A 17,069-nucleotide genomic window follows, 5' to 3' on the forward strand; every position below is an offset into this window, starting at 1 on the left:
ACACGCACACACGCACACACACTACTGGTTTCAGCACAAATGTGACCTTCAGTTTTCAAACTAAACTGGTCACAGAGTAGAAATCATGGCTCGGGCTGAGCACCCACATGTTAATCAGAGCTGCAGAGGTGTAACCCAGGACAAAGCTCTTACCTGCAGTAATTTATTAACACCTTCCTAATCAGGAATATGCATGAGTATAACTATCTCTAAAAGACACTGCTCCCACTGTGAACCTGAGTGTGGGATTCCTCGTGTCTGCGCTCTCAGGGCAGTTAGCTGCGATGGTAATCACTGTGGTAATTACTTACCCAGTGCTGACATTCAGCCTCATTTAGTGAAGATTCATGAATTTATTTCATTCCCTTTATTCTGATTTGTGGAAATCAAATGTTCTTCTGTAGTTGCTAGAATTACTGAACACAGAGTTCTGTAGACTCTCATCGTGCTCAGTGGAGCGTGTGCCACATGTGCAGTGTCACCTCACAACAAAGGGTTTGTGGTTCCCACATTCTCCGTGTCTTTGTGGGTTTCACTCCACAGTAAAGAATAAAATAAAAAGTACAGTTACCCTCCATAAATCCAGCTGTAACCTCCAAATAACTTCAGGATTGACCCGTAGCGTCCTCTTCTGGTGAAATGGAAGTACTGTATACTAATGCGCACAGGGTGTATGCTCATGCTTCTGTCTTACTAGCTGCACCATGCGTCCTGCAACTGCATCAGAAGTTGAACTTGTTGTTTGCGTTAGTGTTGTGTAACACAGTGATTTGATTATGTTAACTTATTATAAACTGTCAAAGTTCAGCTGGCGCAGGGAAAGAGGTGAGTTACTCTCTTTCTAGTCCCTGTCAGGACTCTTGCTGCAGCATTTTGGATCAGCTGAAGGCTTTTCATAAATGCATGAACTAGTTTTTCAGCGTCACTCTGAGACAGGATATTTCTAACTTTAGAGATGTTGCACAAATGGAAGAAAGCAGTCTTACATATTTGTTTAATATGTGCATTGAAGGACATGTCCTGGTCAAAAATGACTCCAAGGTTCCTCACAGTGTTACTGGAGGCCAAGGTAATGCCATCCAGAGTAAGAATCTGCTTAGATACCATATTTCATGGGCGTAGATTTGGCATGGACGGAAGGGACATGTCCCCACCAATAATTTGATCTCCTCGAGTAAAGAAAAACAAACCCGATAGAAAGAAAAACCGATCTGTCAGCGTCTCATTCACCCAGCGGTGCAGAAAGAGTGAAATTACTTCTCTACTGGAGTCCTACGTCATGTGACAAATATGGCCAATGTGATTGGCTGAGCCTTTCAGGGAGCTCTGTTTAGTTTCAGCAGCGGCAAACCTGCGCTGCGAGGAGGAGAGGAGGAGGACGGCAGCAAAGAGGAAGAAGCTGGATATAAGAAAGTGTTTTTCAAAGACACCTGTGAGTCACTTAAAGCCAAGCTCACTCATAAATGTGTCACAATAACGTGCCAGGCTGTGCCAGGCTTTGGCCCACATCAGTCTGAAACTGTATGTAACCATGAACGTGTTTGGGAAACTACCTGCACAGCAGGCAGCACTGTTGGTTCTCTCAGTCTCAGAGCAGCGTTTCTCATTTTGATTGAAGCTGTCAGAGAAAACGGAGCCTCGAGCAGCCCGGATATTAGTTTACAGAGGCTGTTAGAATTATATGTCTAATGTTGCTGACACAATAATTTGTGGCACTGACGTATTCATAGGGTTCATCTTTGAGACAAAATGTCATGAATAGTCATGATTTTGCAAATATCCACCTTGTAGTTCAGTTTGCACAAATTGTTTTAAAAATGCACTCAGCCTGCAAACATCACTGATGAGTCATCAGTGATGTTTGCATAGAGCCCAAAATGTTGCATAACTTTGCTGAGAGATCTTTGACTCTGTGGTCATCTTAGACGAGCAGTTTTATGGACCAAACCCAGCAGGTCACTCAGTGTTGCCTTAGTGCTGATGTGTCAGAGATGTTGGTGTAACTGAAGTAATGTTGTTAAGTCCTTAAAGTCATATTCTTTTATTGTCACGACTGTATTTGAAGCTATTTTTACTTTTGTATGATTTATATGGAATGTGGCTGAAATAAACTAAAGCCTAAAATACTCAGTCATTTGTTTAATAGTAACTTAACATTATATAATTCACATAAAACTATGAATTGTAATTTTAAATGGTTTAAAAGCAGGTAGAATAGCATATGTAGGCAAGTATATTTCTCCTTTTATCAAGAAGCAAAGACAAAAAGGAAAAAGAGAAACGGGGCAGGTTGGGTGGTCGAATCATCCGTCCCCACCAACGCCAACACCAAATCTACGCCCTTATTTCTAAGCTTTTCAGGGCCGAGTACAATAACCTCAGTTTGATCTGAATTAAGAAGCAGAAAGTTAGCGGCCATCCAGGTCTTTATGTCTTTAAGACATTCCTGCAGTTTAACTAATTGGTGTGTGTTATCTGGCTTCATGCACAGATAGAGCTGGGTGTCATCTGCATAGCAGTGAAATATTCACAGGCTGCTCGGATTGAATGACCTGCATAAAATGAACTAACGAATTAAGATGCACATCTTCTGCACATTGTAGTTTCAACACATCTGTGTCACATTAAGGAAACCGCTGTGACGTCGTTTGTCCTTATCAGTTCTCCCACCCAGAGGTCGGGAAAAGGAGACGGCACCCTGTGAACAGCTCCCGTTCACCCTCAGCCCTCAATCAAAAACACAAAAGCAAATCTTAGATAAATCCATTTTAATGGAAAATGTAAAACCCTTTTGAACTTCAATGTACAAAGCATGTAACACTTGCAAGTTAAAATTTGAAATTGAAGCAAGCCATGTTTTAAAAAAATACCTCAGTGGATGTATATATGTACATATTATAGTTCATTTTTTCTTTATTTTATGTTTTAACTTCAAAATGTCACCATAGTAAATCTTAACAAAAACAAGACAATCAATTCTTTTCTTAAATAAATTACATCTTTTCTGTAAATGTCTCATTTTTACAGCAAATACTTATTTCATAAAATGCTGACGTGTATAAGCCATTTCGTTTGTTGTTTCCTTTACATAATACAACTTTACACAGTCTACAATAGTTTGGCAGGTCATTTTCAGAAAATGTATTTATGGCATGAGGACTGTAGAGCGTCAACATTTCCCAAAGTACAGGCATTAGCTGGTGTGTGTGTGTGTGTGTGTCCTCCATCACAGTAGAGCCGTATTACAACTGAAAAACAGCAAAAGAAAACAAACTGTACAACTCACATTTACATAATGCATTTTGTTTCAATAACACTGCATTTCATAGAGCTATGAAATAAATACATCTTCACAGAGGAGATAAAACAAGGTTAGATGAAAGAAATCCTGAAAAAAAAGCACAACAAAACTAGAAAAAAGGACAAGAACGACACGAAGGAACGAGAAACGAGGGAGCAGCAGAGGCTGCTGACTAAAACAGCTGAGATTTCTGGTTTGCATTTTCCGCCCTCGTGTGTCTTTTTGCCTTTCGAAACATCAGAGATGCCAGTTTTGATCCTAATGCTGCTGGTGATGCTGACGCCATCAGCTGTGTTAGCTGCTGCCATAGGTTAGAGTTCCTGGCCTTTATCATCCAAAGCAGTGAGCGCGGCTCCACCAGTGCTGCTACGACAGTCTGAGCCTCCGTGGAAACTGCATTTCAGCTGGATGCAGACGCGTTTGGAGGTTTGTAGTGCTGATTCACTCCATCACACTGGCTCTAGTGAGGCTCCCAGCCAGCGTTCGCTTTGTGTTTGGAGCCTGTGGGGCTTTCAGCCCTCTCAGCCCAGCTGCTCTTCAATTTGTCTCCTCTTGGCACTAAAGGTTTGGGGTGATGACAAGGGCGGCAGTGCCTCTCACTGGCCACTCGATGTGTGACATGAATGTGGGTCACACTGTGAGGTCCTCTGGATCACATGACCAGCTTTGAGCCAGCCTTTTATTGTGGTCACGTGACACAGCCCTCCATGGCAGAAGGAGGAGGGTGTGGAAAGGGCGAGGTGCTGATGGGAGTCGCAGCCATCTGTGGAAGGCATGAACGAGGCTGAGAGGGCATCATGAGTTGTGTTCCTCGTCGTCTTTCTCAGAGCCGCTCTTTCTAAGGGAACTCGCTGCCTCCTTCACACAATGATACAGGATGTTCTTCACCTGCAGGGAAACAGCAAGGCGACACGGTGTAAGTGCTGGACCTCGTCCATTTCTTTTACAAGAATTATGTTCAAATCTCAAACGTCAAGCAGCCTGTCAAATCGCAGACACACACCCAGTACTGCCAAGCAGCAACCTTTGGACCTGAGAAGCTGCCGTTCCTCTGAGGCTCCACAAACAAGTCCATTCCCATAGGTTGCCATATAACCAAGCAGCATTAAAAGCTGTGTTCACAGTCTGCCCCCCCAAAATGTTTTTCCCCTGTGTGGATATTTCATAACAAGCGTGCAGCAGCAGTGAAGGTATGGCTGCTCTGACTGACTCATGTAGAACTGCTAGCTGCTAGGCTTCACCAAGAGTCACTGAACTTGACCTCCCACTGTGGAGCATTTTCATGTCGACACAATAAATCCCTCTGATGATGACTGCCCCTCTGACAGACTTCGCTTTGGTTTTCAAACACAAACGCAGCAGAATGCAGACGATACGGAGACGGAGTGTAACTCAGCCACAGAGCTTTAACCACAACGAGACTGCTGTGCTCGGTGTTCTGCTGACGCTGATTGTATTACCTGTAGTTTGTCTTCATAGTTGACCTCCTCGTTGTTGGGTCGTAGCTCCTGGGTCAGGTGGAAGGAGTTAGCCACGTGCTCAGGAGACACAAAGTCATTGATGACTTGAACACAGCTGTGGAGGTTTTGGACCTGCAACAATCACAGAATATCAAGTAAAAATAAGCCAAACACATTGATAACTGAGTGTGCCTATTCTTCTTCTATTTTTCTTCTTCTGCCTAAACCTTTGCAGCGAAACGCGTCGTAGCTTTGAGACAACGCTTCCATATATCGTTTCAAGCGGCTCGATTGGGTACGGTGTGCCGGGGATTTTGGTGGCAATTCGTGGTTTTTGCAAAATTCCCCAAAACAAATAGATTTTTAATTGTTCCCATTCATTTCAATGGGAACACATCTGAAAAAGGCACAAACGCAGGCCACTTTGAAGGCCTACTGCTCGGCCAGAGTTGATCACAGAAACATCATTCAAGCATCACATGGGTCACAAGACTTTGGACTGTTATTGACTAAAACCATGCTTCGATAGCTTTTATGGTTTTTTCACAACATCAGTATAAATTTTAAGAAAAATGCGATTTTTCCTGCCACGGAATGATCATGTGACCTGCTCTAAAACCAGCGTGGAGAATATTTGAAACAGAAGTCTTTCTTTCCCGCCCAAACCTTTTGCTCTACATGTATATTATATACATCAGAGCGTAGCTCCATTGTCCTCTTTCACCCAGTCACGTTTGAGACAGCATGTATGGATCTCTCAGAGATGAAGCGCAGCCTCCTGCCCGTCTCTCCCCCACAGGCAACCATGTGTCTTTACACTGTTACCACCATGATAAACACTACAGATATGATAATGTAACAACGGGATATTTCACTCACGGTGACGTTTCCAGAGTTTTCTCTAGGGAAGCAGTTGTTTCAAAACTGGAATCTTGTTTGGCGGCTGTGTGTCTGAGTGTGCGTTTCTAGTTAGTTAGTTACTATAGTAACCAGTCCTCACAGCTGTTTGAAACGCCACGCACGCAGAGCCTGACGTCTTTGAAACCTGACCCAGCAGCAGCTCAGGCACACTCAAAATGACTAGTTTGTGTAAACCATCTGCTGCCACAATATTACGTACAATCACACCATCACCCAAACTGTGAAACTGTGTGAAAGCTCCACTGTGCAATAAGAATAATACGAATAATGTCAACTACGCTGCATTCAGTTTAAACTATGAAACATCAAACACCATCACTTCCTCTATTTTAATTGTGCGCTTCACAAAGAGGCCGCCGACTATTAGACTGGTTTCATTTCTGCTGCATTACATTTGGTAGAGTTGGACGTGTTGTCCTTATCAGTTAGTGATCAGTGTGTGTGTGTGTGGTAAACACCTGATGCATGGCCCCTGCAGGTATAAGGACAGAGTCTCCCAGGAATTGAACGACTGTCCAGCCCTGGACGCCATGCTCATCCAGCAGCCGCTGACGCTGCTTCCTGCTCAGGTACCATGCGTGCTTTCTGATGGAGTCCTGGTCCAGCGACACGTCCAAACCCTGCTCCTTAGAGAGCTGAGGTGGTTGTTGTTGAAGGGGAGGAAAAGGGTTTTCTAGGTCAGCACTACGCTGAAATTCACTAAATTCACACAATCACGTTTTGAGTGTGTTTCTGCGAGTGCCGACCTTGTGCAGGAAGTCTCGGACTTTGTCCATGTCTCTGTTGAGGTAGATGTGCCACAGCGCCCCTGGTGTTTCACTCGAGTCTTTTAATCTCTTTCGAACCCCCTCATCTAGATCCTCCTCTTCCAGACGCTTCAACACTCCTTCAGAGAAACAAACTCGTCGTTCACGTATTATCATTTTTTAACAACGACCTTTGTCAAACTGTATCTATGTCATTCAGCTCTCAAAATCTAAACTAACAGTCGTTTAGTTTATGACATAATACAGTAAACAAACCACAGATTAACTCATGTTTAGTTTTCTCCATTTTGACTCTTTGACAAAGTTTCTCTCAGCCAGCGATTCAGGTAATGCTAACAGCTCCTGTTAGCCCTCACACGTTTCACCAGCCTTACCAGTTTTGGACAGGACTCCATTGCCTTTGGCTATTCCAACATAGACCAGAACAGAGACCACATCGGACACTTCCACGTGGAGTTTTGCAGTCCCAAAGTCCTGGTCCTGAGATGCAGCTACACCTACAGTGACACCATAAGAGCACTTAAAATAATGCATGTGTGGAACTTTATACACATAGTTTTACTAGTCCCCCCCAGGGACCCCAAAGCGCTTTACACACCCAGTCATCCACCCATTCACACACTGGTGGAGGCAGCTAGGGTTGTAGCCACAGCTGCCCTGGGGCGCACTGACAGAAGCCAGGCTGCCATATCGCGCCATCGGCCCTTCTGGCCAACACCAGTAGGCGGTAGGTGAAGCGTCTTGCCCAAGGACACAACGACCAGGACTGTCTGAGTCGGGGCTCGAACCAGCAACCTTCCAATTACAAGGCGAACTCCCAACTCTTGAGCCACGATCGCCCCCATTATATATGTGGTCATCCTGCTCCTATGCCAAAAAAGTAATGAGCTGGTAAATAAGATGCGATTTAAGACCTTTAAATGTGTAGTTTTTATGTCCTGGGGACTGAAACTCAAAATAACAGCTAGTGTTGGTGGGAGGGCTTTCTTCTCAAAGAAAATGGTTTTCTGGGAAACCTCGACTCCAACTGGGAACGTGGAGGCAACCTTGACACACTCAGCATCATTTTCAAGTTTCTTTGTAGGAACAAAGAAATCAATGTCACGATGAGCCCCAGAAAGTTGATTCTGATGAGCAGAATCTGGCACTGCTAGATGTAAACTGATGGCTCCTCTTACCATAGGCACAACAGAGTCTTGGCCCCAGATCTGGCCTGACAAAGAATGAAGGCAGGTGAGAAGCCAGGTTGAGGTTCCCTTCTGGATCAGAGTACTCTGGCAGAGGCAGGTTCTTCATCAAGTCATCATATCTGCAATGAATACTTGTATTTAGACGGCTTCGTCGTCACTACTGAGTCATTTACGTACCTTCAGACCTGTTTTTAAAAGCAGTCTGCTGTGTACCTTGAAGGCATGAGGGCCATAAACTCTTCTCCAGATGGCCAGTCCATCAGTCGGTAAACCATGGGCTCGCCATCTTTGGACTTTGGTCGCTCTGAACAGTTGCAAAGGATCCAGTCAGACTCGGTCACTGATGGTTTACCATAGTAATGCTCACAAGACTAAATGCAGATGAACTTACTGGTGATGTCTTCAAATCCATCCCAGAACTCCTTGATCCCAGAGTTGGACAGCACCTGGTCTTTGCAGTTCAGGAGGTCTCCCTGATGGTCTGCAAACTCCTGGTTGAAGGAGTCGGCCTTCCACAGACTGGCATTCAGTCGCTTATGGATCCCAGACACCAGCACAGGCTACACAAACACACAAGACACACAATGCATCTCAACACCAGGGTGATGAAGCTTAGTGGAGCACTGCTAAACCGACTTGCTGTACACGGATGTGCACCTGTCCGAGCTTCCAACACTCTCTGAAGAGCTTCCAGTTGTTCTGGTTGCGGTGATCTCGGAGCCACAGTAGCCGTCTGTTGTTCAGCCAGCAGTGAGGGATGTCTGGATGCTGACTGCTCGAGTCCTCCGCTTCTGCTGCAGTAACAGGTGCTGACTTCTTCTTCTCTGCTTTGGCTTCCTCAGCTGGGGCGTTATTGTTGATACTTAGGGTGATGGGCTCTTGCTTCGCTGACAACTTAGTGCTGATGTTCTGGCGGCTGGCGGGGATTTTATTCTCTACAACCGAAGCAATGATGTCATCGAGGATATTGGGCATGCTCCGCCCACCCTTCCCAGTCTACAGAAAAAGGAAAGAGGATCACACATATTACAGGAAATAAAAACCTGTGGCTTCTGTTTCTTTTTCCTTTCTTTACATTATGCTGGGACATGGGAAGTGGTCGGGTAGGACTGGACTGAAAAAGCAGCCCATGTCCAAAGATAAACTTTAAAGAGTTTCAGAAAGACGGGAGAACTATGGCTCGAGGCCGCTTTAGACAATTACACAAAAGTCTGGCTCCTTGGAGCAAAAATCTAAAAGAATAGATGCAGCTTAAATAAATAAAAAAAATTAATGATTGCACACAAACATCCTCTTACATCCAAAAACAGAAGTGGAGGTGGTCAGTTATCCTACTGTTTGCTGCTTTGTTACTTGTTCAGACTCCTGTTTGAATTGTGAGCATGTCCTGCATGTTCTGTTGGGTTACAACTTAATGTATCCTTTAAATTTCTTTAAACTGTGCAAAAGTCTTGAGCCACCCATCATTTGTCTATATTGTGACTAAGCGAGGGGAGACTGTCACTGTAACTTTCTATAAGAGAGTTTGAAGGTTGGTCTTTCTCTGATTCAGTTCCTGAAAGAAGGAGCTTGAAAAGAAAAGAGAACTGACTTCTTTAAGTTTCTTGAAGGCGTCTCATCTCTGATCCAGAAAGCTTCTTCAGTTCTAAGACCAAATGGTGGAGAGTTCCCGGGTATTTAGGTCCTAGTGGGAGCCCTCTCTTCAGAGGGTGGCTGACCCACTGTTGATCATGTGGCTCATCCAATGAACCACGACGTGAAAGTCATGGGTCACTATCAGCAGAGGTCTGGGGTGAAACCGCTGTCAGAGAACCGATTAGAACTAAAGAAGCTTCTCGGCTGAGACGTCTCCAAGAAACTTCCAGTCCAGTCACTTTTTGCTCCAAGCTCCTCAGACTACCATGACCTGGATGACTGAGGATCTACACAGGCCTAATTTTAAAAATGTCATAAAGTTTGGGAAAATGATTTTTATAACAGTGTTCTGTAAATACTTCCTGCAAAGAGGGCTGTGTACGAGTGTTCAGAACCACCGCCAGGCATGGAGAGCATATTTGTCACTGACCTAATGATAGTCTGGGCTCTTATCTGTCCCTGAAAAATATTGGCCTTAAAATTATTGCAGCGATTTATCAGAGATGTGCAGAAAAAAACTTGCTGCATTCAGGATCCAGAAATGAATGATTCACATTTAGTTTCTGCATTTTATGCAAGAACATTAGCAGTGCAGTTAAATAATCACTTTATGCTTTCATTATCAGAAGTCACCAATAATCAGAGTGCACGCATCACTTCCTGTCTCCTATCCTGCTTGTTCAGTTTGCACATTCTGTATTTGATCTGCTACACACAGATGTCTGTATCAGTATTTAGGCTCAATGTTATGATTCTGGTATAATTACAGAATGCCTGTACACTTTAAAAGCTACATAAATGCATGTGGCTCCACACAGCTCCCCCTGGTGGCTACACAAGACATCGCCATATCTGCTGCTTAGGCCATTTTAAGTGGCTATACCTGTATGAATCATATTTAAACACTGAACACAGCAGACTCTGTGTACCTGTGAAGCAGTGGAGTAGACCGGTGCAAAGGCTATTCCTGCGTCAGTGGAGCCCAGCTTCAGCTTCCCTGCTGTGCTGGTGAGGAGATCTCTGAGTGTGGAGCCCTGCTCTGTACTGTTACCCAGTGAGGGGGTTTTGCACTGCTGCAGGACTTCCAGGCTGTCCCCTTCTTTGTCCTCCTTCACAGATTTACCCAGCACCACCGACTCTTTGTTTTCTGTTACAAAAAGAGGACGGAGCCAAACTACACATTCAGCGAAACATTTAAACTTAAAGAGTTAATGGTGTGGACGGATTATTAATAATAATTTGTGGCTTCTGTTCCTCTCACCTTTCTTTTCCTCCCTGGATTTCCGCTCTGCCAAGTCTGCCAGGAAGTGCAGAGGCGACTGGGACTCTGGCGGGGTGATGGGAGCATTTGCACCGTCGTTACCTGGACTGGTTCCTCCACCACCTCCTCCGTTAGTTTCTGACTTAACTCCTCCTAGGTCAGAGGTCTGCAGAGAGCCTGGCTCAGCTTTCACCAGGGACAGCTTGTTGCTGTGATTCAGAACATTCTGCAGAACCTGGACAGAAGGAACAGTTGGATGAACTCACTTAACTGCATGAAATCACAAAGCCTTCATGTCAGAGGAAGAATAAACTTCATTTAAACAGTGACCAAGCAAAATGCCTGTCCACAGTATTGATATCCCCTGGGTTACAGGTTAATAGATAGCTATGATCACCACACACAGCTACTGTATTCTTAGTTCAACCACAAACCTGTTAGAAAACTACTGTTAAGCCTGCTTAAAGTCATTAGATAGAAGAGCCCAGATAATAGCACCTGTTTTCGGTTCACTTACTACTAAACCACAGTCTATGAGTAACTCTAGTGCAGTAACTGCTGGACCGATGATGCCATCTCTGTATGTAAAAGCTATTAACCATGACTCGGTGTGGCTGGTGTCAGCTGCAGGGCCTGTGTCTCTCACTCAGCAGTGGACCACAGCGACCCACACATGTTGATCTAGTCTGTGCCACAAAGGTAGCATCATAACAATGTCATAAAAGACTGCCCCCACCCTACCTATCACTTAGAAAACGTTGTCAATGACGTTAGACGGTCAGTGCTTACAGCTGTGAATGGCCCGATCGATATCTATCATCTATTGTTTTGCCCACTGGTGAAAGCTATTCTTTTCTCTTGATCCCATTTTCTCTTTTCTTTTCTTTGCATTGCAAATGTGGTTTACTGGTGACAGCACTCATGTTCCAGTGGTCCCACTTAACATATCTGTCTTATGAGCTGTCATTCCAGCGCATGTCTGTATCCCGTCTTCCTTCTCTCACCCCAACCAATCACAGCAGATGGCCCCGCCCCTCCCTGAGCCTGGTCCTGTCAGAGGTTTCTTCCTGTTAAAAAGGAGTTTTTCCTTCCCACTGTCGCCAAAGTGCTGCTCATAGGGGGTCATATGATTGTTGGATTTTTCTCTGTATGTATTATTGTAGGGTCGACCTTACAGTATAAAGCACCTTGAGGCGCCTGCTGTTGTATAAATAAACCATCTGCGATTCATCATTTTGTGCTGCAGTCAAGGCCAGACTGACTTCCTGCACCATCCTGAGGTATTACATGTTCTGCTCTGTATCATGGAAATTAATGAAATGAGTCAGAGGCAGAGCACAAGCGTTTTCAATGTAACACAAATCCAATGTCAGAGGAAGTAGATCTGCAGTGTGTACGCACTGCTGAGCAAACACACAGGCCTTTATCTCTATATCGAAATGTGACTACAAAGCCCGGGGTCCTGTGATACTGAACAACATACATGTCAGGTTCATTTCAGCTAACTCTCAGCGTGTTGGGCCACGCACCCATCTCACTCTACATTACCACCACTAACAGTCACAGGCAGCATCGCACTATGCTGCTTTTCAGCAGTGAGCGACCTGCCACAAAAGCACAGCTAACAGGTTTTTCTGACCTGAACTCTGCACATTTTAAATTCACCACCTCTTCAGAAAGTCTTGACAGTGAGTCAGGATGTCACTGACTGGAAGAGGGTGTGGTACCTGTGAGACTCCGTTGGTGGCAGGCAGTTTGGTGAGAAGGTTCTGTTTGCTGGCACAGGGACAGTGAGAGCTTATGTTGTGTTTTTCTCTCAGGGCGTGCATGGACGTCACCAAGTCTGTCAGCACTGAAACATCAAAATCAAACACACAATATTAAATAATTGTGCTGCAAAGTATCATTCAGTCATGAAACTGTTGTTCAGGGAAATAGCAACACAAAGAGCTGGGATGGACTGTACCTGAGCCAGGGATGATCTGGGTGGGCATGAGGTGTTTGTGGTCGTGGGCTTGGCCTTTAACACACTTTAGCCATCCATACAGCTCTTTATCTGATCATAGAGAGAAAAAAGTCCCGCAGTGAACACACTCAGACACAGTGGAGAGAAAGGTTACATACACGCGCATGTTGCTGAAAAAGACTCCGGTTCAACCGCTTCTGACTTTTGGTGAACTGTCCAAATAGCCACACTGACCTTTGGAGCTCTTTCTCTCCTTGGCCTTGTAGCAGTCTAGGCAGACGACAAAGCCACATTTCTGACAGACCCAGTGGATGTTGAAAAGTGTGGCTTCACATGCGTCACACATCTCCCTCACCCCTCTCACTGCTCGCTTCCACGCCAGCTTGGCTGAAACACACGATAAAGGTTCAGAGGAAAACACGCTAAGACGTGTTCATCTAAACTCTGACACTATTTTTGAGAAAACTTACCATCCTTCTTAATCCAGCTGGATGCAGTGTTCTCTGTTGCTACCATCTGACAGAACTTGTCTCCTATGAAGCTCAGGATGTACTTGGCTGTGCTTTGGTCCAGGTGGCTCTGCTCCATCGGCCCCGGGACCCACAGGCTGAGGGCCTCATCGTCAAACTGGTCTGGAGTGGAGAAGCCATCCATCCGGATGACGCCATTCTTGCTGTAGGAAAGCCTAGATGAGAAGAAACATGAAGGCTCTCTCAGTAAGGTGGTGCACACGTGTAGGCTGGCTGTCCAAAGAGGAAGCTGATGAAAGAAGCGCATCTACTATAAAAATGTTCAAACAAGGTTGTGCGTGACTGCATTTTGGTTTCGGACGTGTTTTTGGTGGCAAAAAAACAAATGTTGCTTATTTTCTGTCCTTACAGTCTTAATCAAATAGCTGAGAAAAAACTAAAAGTGTGACATGTTTTTAAAGCGCATGTAGTTTTAAACATGACGTTACTCTGAATCCAGCATTAAAGTGCCAGACTCCAGAAACAGACACACGCACTAAAGCAGCTTTTACTCTCAAACAGAAGCACGAAAGAGGCCTGATGTCACAAACAACTGTTAACTTGTTACACACAAAGTTCAATAGTCTGACTCGTGTTAGCCAGGGTGAAACTGTCTAACACCCAGGCAGCCTGCTTCAAACAAAGACTTTATTACCACAGAGGAAACAACAACATCATTATGACCTGGACGGATCATTTCAGGTAAATCTCAGCAGGTGTGGCACTCTACGAAGACGCCAGTGCACAGATAAAGAGAGAGTTCATAGAGTGAGTGCTTTACCGTCTGAAATAGTAGAAACGACAGAAGACGGGGGAGTGAGCGGGCTCCTCCCCTTTCTTGCTGCGGACCACCCTGCACTCCCTACACTTCTGCAGGTTGGGGCCAATTTCTGAACATGAATCATCCTGCAGGAAGGACTCTCCCGTCTGCTTCAGCTTCTTCACTTTCCTCCAGTCCTTGAGCACAGAGCGAGGGATCCCATCTAACATGCATAACATCATAATCATTAACTGTGACTACGCTTCATTTTTAAATATTAACATAGAGAAACACAGAAAATACATCAGATAAAAGAGGAGATTTTCTTTATAAGCAGGGTGTAGATGGAGACGCGCTCACGTCTTTGCCACATTTCCTCTCATCTGAAGTTACAGAAATCACTCTGAGTAGTGTGACTTCAATAAATAACATTTGATTAAGAAAAGCATCCAAGCAGTTTCCCTTCAGAAAGAATGAATATTATATCCTCTGATAGAACATATGAGACCAGCAGTCAGCTTCATGCCACACATGCTGTTTAGCATCTACACAAACAACCTTTTATGTGATAATGAAGCTAAAGCTGGGAGGTCATAACTGTCATTCCTGTGTATCAGAATAGCTTCACTGTCACTGTAACAACAGAATTAAGAGCAGTCCCTGCAGTGCCACGAAAGACAAGTTTAAATACACTTACAAAAGAATAATAACAGAAAAGAAGCAGAAGCTCATAATGAAGGAAACCTTACTGCACCTGCCAGGCTGAGCTGCAGGCTGTGTCAGACGCCTATACTCATTTATAAATGTAATTGTTACATCAAACAACCCCTTCACCTGGACTCTGTATAACATGCACGATGATGCTTCTGCAGAAATACTAAAGCTGTGCTCAGAAAGAATAGTCAGACTCTTTAGAGTGTGCGTGAGTATGAGCACGGCGAAACTACTCCCTGAGTTTATGATCGCAGCTGCTCATTTTGCAAATATAGCCCGTGTTATGTTCAGGAGGAGGATGAATGCAGTGACGATGGGTCTCACATTCATTCATTCTAATTCATATTGATCTGTTACACAGTTTTGTTCCTTCGAGCTTCCCGAGAACACGTGAGAGACTCTGGCTAACACTGATTCATGGTGTAAATGTTACCCCCACAGCTCCCAGCTGCACTGCTGTGACAAAAACACTGTTGCATGCTCCCTAACAGCAGTGACACAAACCTACAGCGAGACACGAGCGAGGACTTACTGCTGCTGGCCAGTTTGAGTTTAGTCTTCTCTCGGGCCGATCTGAAGATGCCGTTGGGCTTCACGTCGTCTTCCTCTCTGTCGTTGTCTCCTTTCTTCTTGGCCATGTCGTTCTGCTTCTTCTTGTAGGTCGGTTTAGGCTGACGCTTGGCTCGGCCCTCCATCTTGCTCTCGCTGGTGTCAGAATCATCTGCCCCGCTCTCCGAACCAGACTCGTATGTGCGTTTGTTCACCCTCCTTGACCCCACTTTTCTCTCCTCCCCGCCTCCTGGAGCTCCGGCCAACTTGTCCTCAGGCTGTCTGTCTCTGTCACCTTTGCTTCCAATGTCTTTGCTCATCTCGACCTCGTTGGAGGTGGAGGCGCTGAGATTGACGGTACAGGGCTTGATCATTTCTGACATGGCTGCTGTGTTGCTTGTGGTAGTGGTGCTCGGACTTTTCTCCACTTTCATACTGGAGCTTGTAGTGGTAGCGGTGTTCCTGTCCTCCTCGGAGTGCCGGGTTAACCAGGCTTTCTTCAGCTTGTGGTAGTTGTTGGGCTGCGCAGAGCTCGGTAAGGCTGATCCCAGGGACTGGCCATTAAGCAGGGGACTTGACTTGCCTGGTGTGGTACTCCTGCTCGCTGAGCTATTGCTGCTGCTGTCAAACGAGACCGAGGAGGCCTGACTAGTAGCAGGTGGAGGCGGGGAGCTGGAAATGGGGGTTTTCTCAGTGGAATCCACAGTTAAGGAAGAATTTTCAGCTGTGACTGACGAGGGAGGAGTAGAAAGGTTGCTTCTGGACTGTGCCGCAGCTAAAGCAGCTTTGTGCTTCTTGAGGTGGATAAACGAAGAGGCGTAAGGCTGACTCGAGCCAGAGATTGAGCTAGGTGTTGGGGTAAGGCTTGGGCTGGGGCGGGGTGCTCCTGCTACACTCGCAGGATTCAGAGAGACGCCTGGAGATGCGTGTGAGCCAAAGCCCTCCTGGAGCTCCTTTTCCGTCTCTGGTCTTATATGGCAGAGCACCCGACCCCCAGTGCCAGGTTTGAGCGCTGCAAAGTCACATCGAGCCGAGTAAACTGGCTCAGGAGTAGCGCTCCTGGTTTTACTCTGAGAGCCAAAAGCTGAGGAGACTAAAATGGCAGTCCTGCACACAGAGTTTGTAGCACCGGCTCCCACAGGTCCTGACACACCTGGCACAGGAGTCTTTTTATAACCCTCCAGGTTCAAGTTAGGCTGGATGACCCTACCTGCTGCAGGTTCTCGTGGACATTCGTCCTGAAACTTCGATGTGTAGAACCTCCCCTGGGGGAGCTCTTTGTGGATAAGAGCACCAGATTTCTTAGCACCAACGGGACTGTCGTACTTTATAGACGATCGCACAATGACCGATGCCATTGCCGACTGGGGCTTATTTTTAGAGAACCCCTTATCTCCAGAGCACACCCCTCCTCGTTCCTCGATCAAGTCTCTACCTTTGCACCCATCTGCGGATGGAGCCGCCATCTCTCCGGGGGTGGCAGAGGCCACAAAGGTGATGGCAGCAGCAGTCCCGTGACCTTTGATGTCCCTGAGCTCTGGCAGCAACGTGGGGGGCTTCTGCTGCTCTGCTGATGTTTTGCTACCAGTTACTGGCTGAATGGGAGTGAGGGTTGGAGGAGAGAGGCGTCCACCGTGCGCGGCTCTTTCCCTCTCTGCAGCCTCTTTGCGTTCCAGCGCGTGCTGTGTGGGTGGATGGAAGACAGGTGCTCGGTGGAGAGATGGCATTGCCCTGAGCTGTTGCTGCTGCTGCAGGTGATGATGGTGATGGTGTTGGTTAGAGGCTGAAGATGAAGAGGACAACGTGGAGGAAGGAGGAGAAATAGCAGGGCTGCGACGGTCTATCCTGTCTACGCCTGCGTGGAGCTGATGCTGCGGCTGAACGAGGGTCACCTGCTGACTGAGCTGCTCCGTGATTTTCCCCGCTAAACCTTCTCCTCCCTCCGGCTGGTGCTTGATGAGAGGAGGGGGCTTGGAGAGGGAGTTTTTGGAGCTGGTGTGGTAGATGCTCATCGACAGAGCTCCTGGGCTCTGCAC

General features: G+C 45.9%; 1 protein-coding gene across 1 annotated transcript in view; it reads right to left on the bottom strand.

The window, feature by feature from the left end:
- Positions 1-2,877: 2,877 nt before the first annotated feature.
- Positions 2,878-17,069, bottom strand: part of jmjd1cb (jumonji domain containing 1Cb) — a 121,183-nt gene continuing 106,991 nt past the window's right edge. The window contains exons 14-30 of the mRNA XM_013914829.1: positions 15,017-17,063; positions 13,792-13,993; positions 12,972-13,186; positions 12,736-12,888; positions 12,502-12,591; positions 12,263-12,387; positions 10,536-10,770; positions 10,204-10,421; positions 8,297-8,635; positions 8,031-8,199; positions 7,853-7,943; positions 7,628-7,758; positions 6,824-6,946; positions 6,429-6,568; positions 6,141-6,317; positions 4,762-4,893; positions 2,878-4,189 (exon numbers count right to left, since the gene is read on the bottom strand). Of these exons, the coding sequence (XP_013770283.1) occupies positions 4,097-4,189; positions 4,762-4,893; positions 6,141-6,317; positions 6,429-6,568; positions 6,824-6,946; positions 7,628-7,758; positions 7,853-7,943; positions 8,031-8,199; positions 8,297-8,635; positions 10,204-10,421; positions 10,536-10,770; positions 12,263-12,387; positions 12,502-12,591; positions 12,736-12,888; positions 12,972-13,186; positions 13,792-13,993; positions 15,017-17,063 (4,680 nt within the window). The 3' untranslated portion in view covers positions 2,878-4,096. The remainder of the gene's footprint in view (positions 4,190-4,761; positions 4,894-6,140; positions 6,318-6,428; positions 6,569-6,823; positions 6,947-7,627; positions 7,759-7,852; positions 7,944-8,030; positions 8,200-8,296; positions 8,636-10,203; positions 10,422-10,535; positions 10,771-12,262; positions 12,388-12,501; positions 12,592-12,735; positions 12,889-12,971; positions 13,187-13,791; positions 13,994-15,016; positions 17,064-17,069) is intronic.

This window comes from Pundamilia nyererei, unplaced genomic scaffold (genome assembly GCF_000239375.1).
Source record: "Pundamilia nyererei isolate P.nyererei 1_Seehausen unplaced genomic scaffold, PunNye1.0 scaffold00228, whole genome shotgun sequence".
NCBI classification, from domain to species: Eukaryota; Metazoa; Chordata; class Actinopteri; order Cichliformes; family Cichlidae; genus Pundamilia; species Pundamilia nyererei.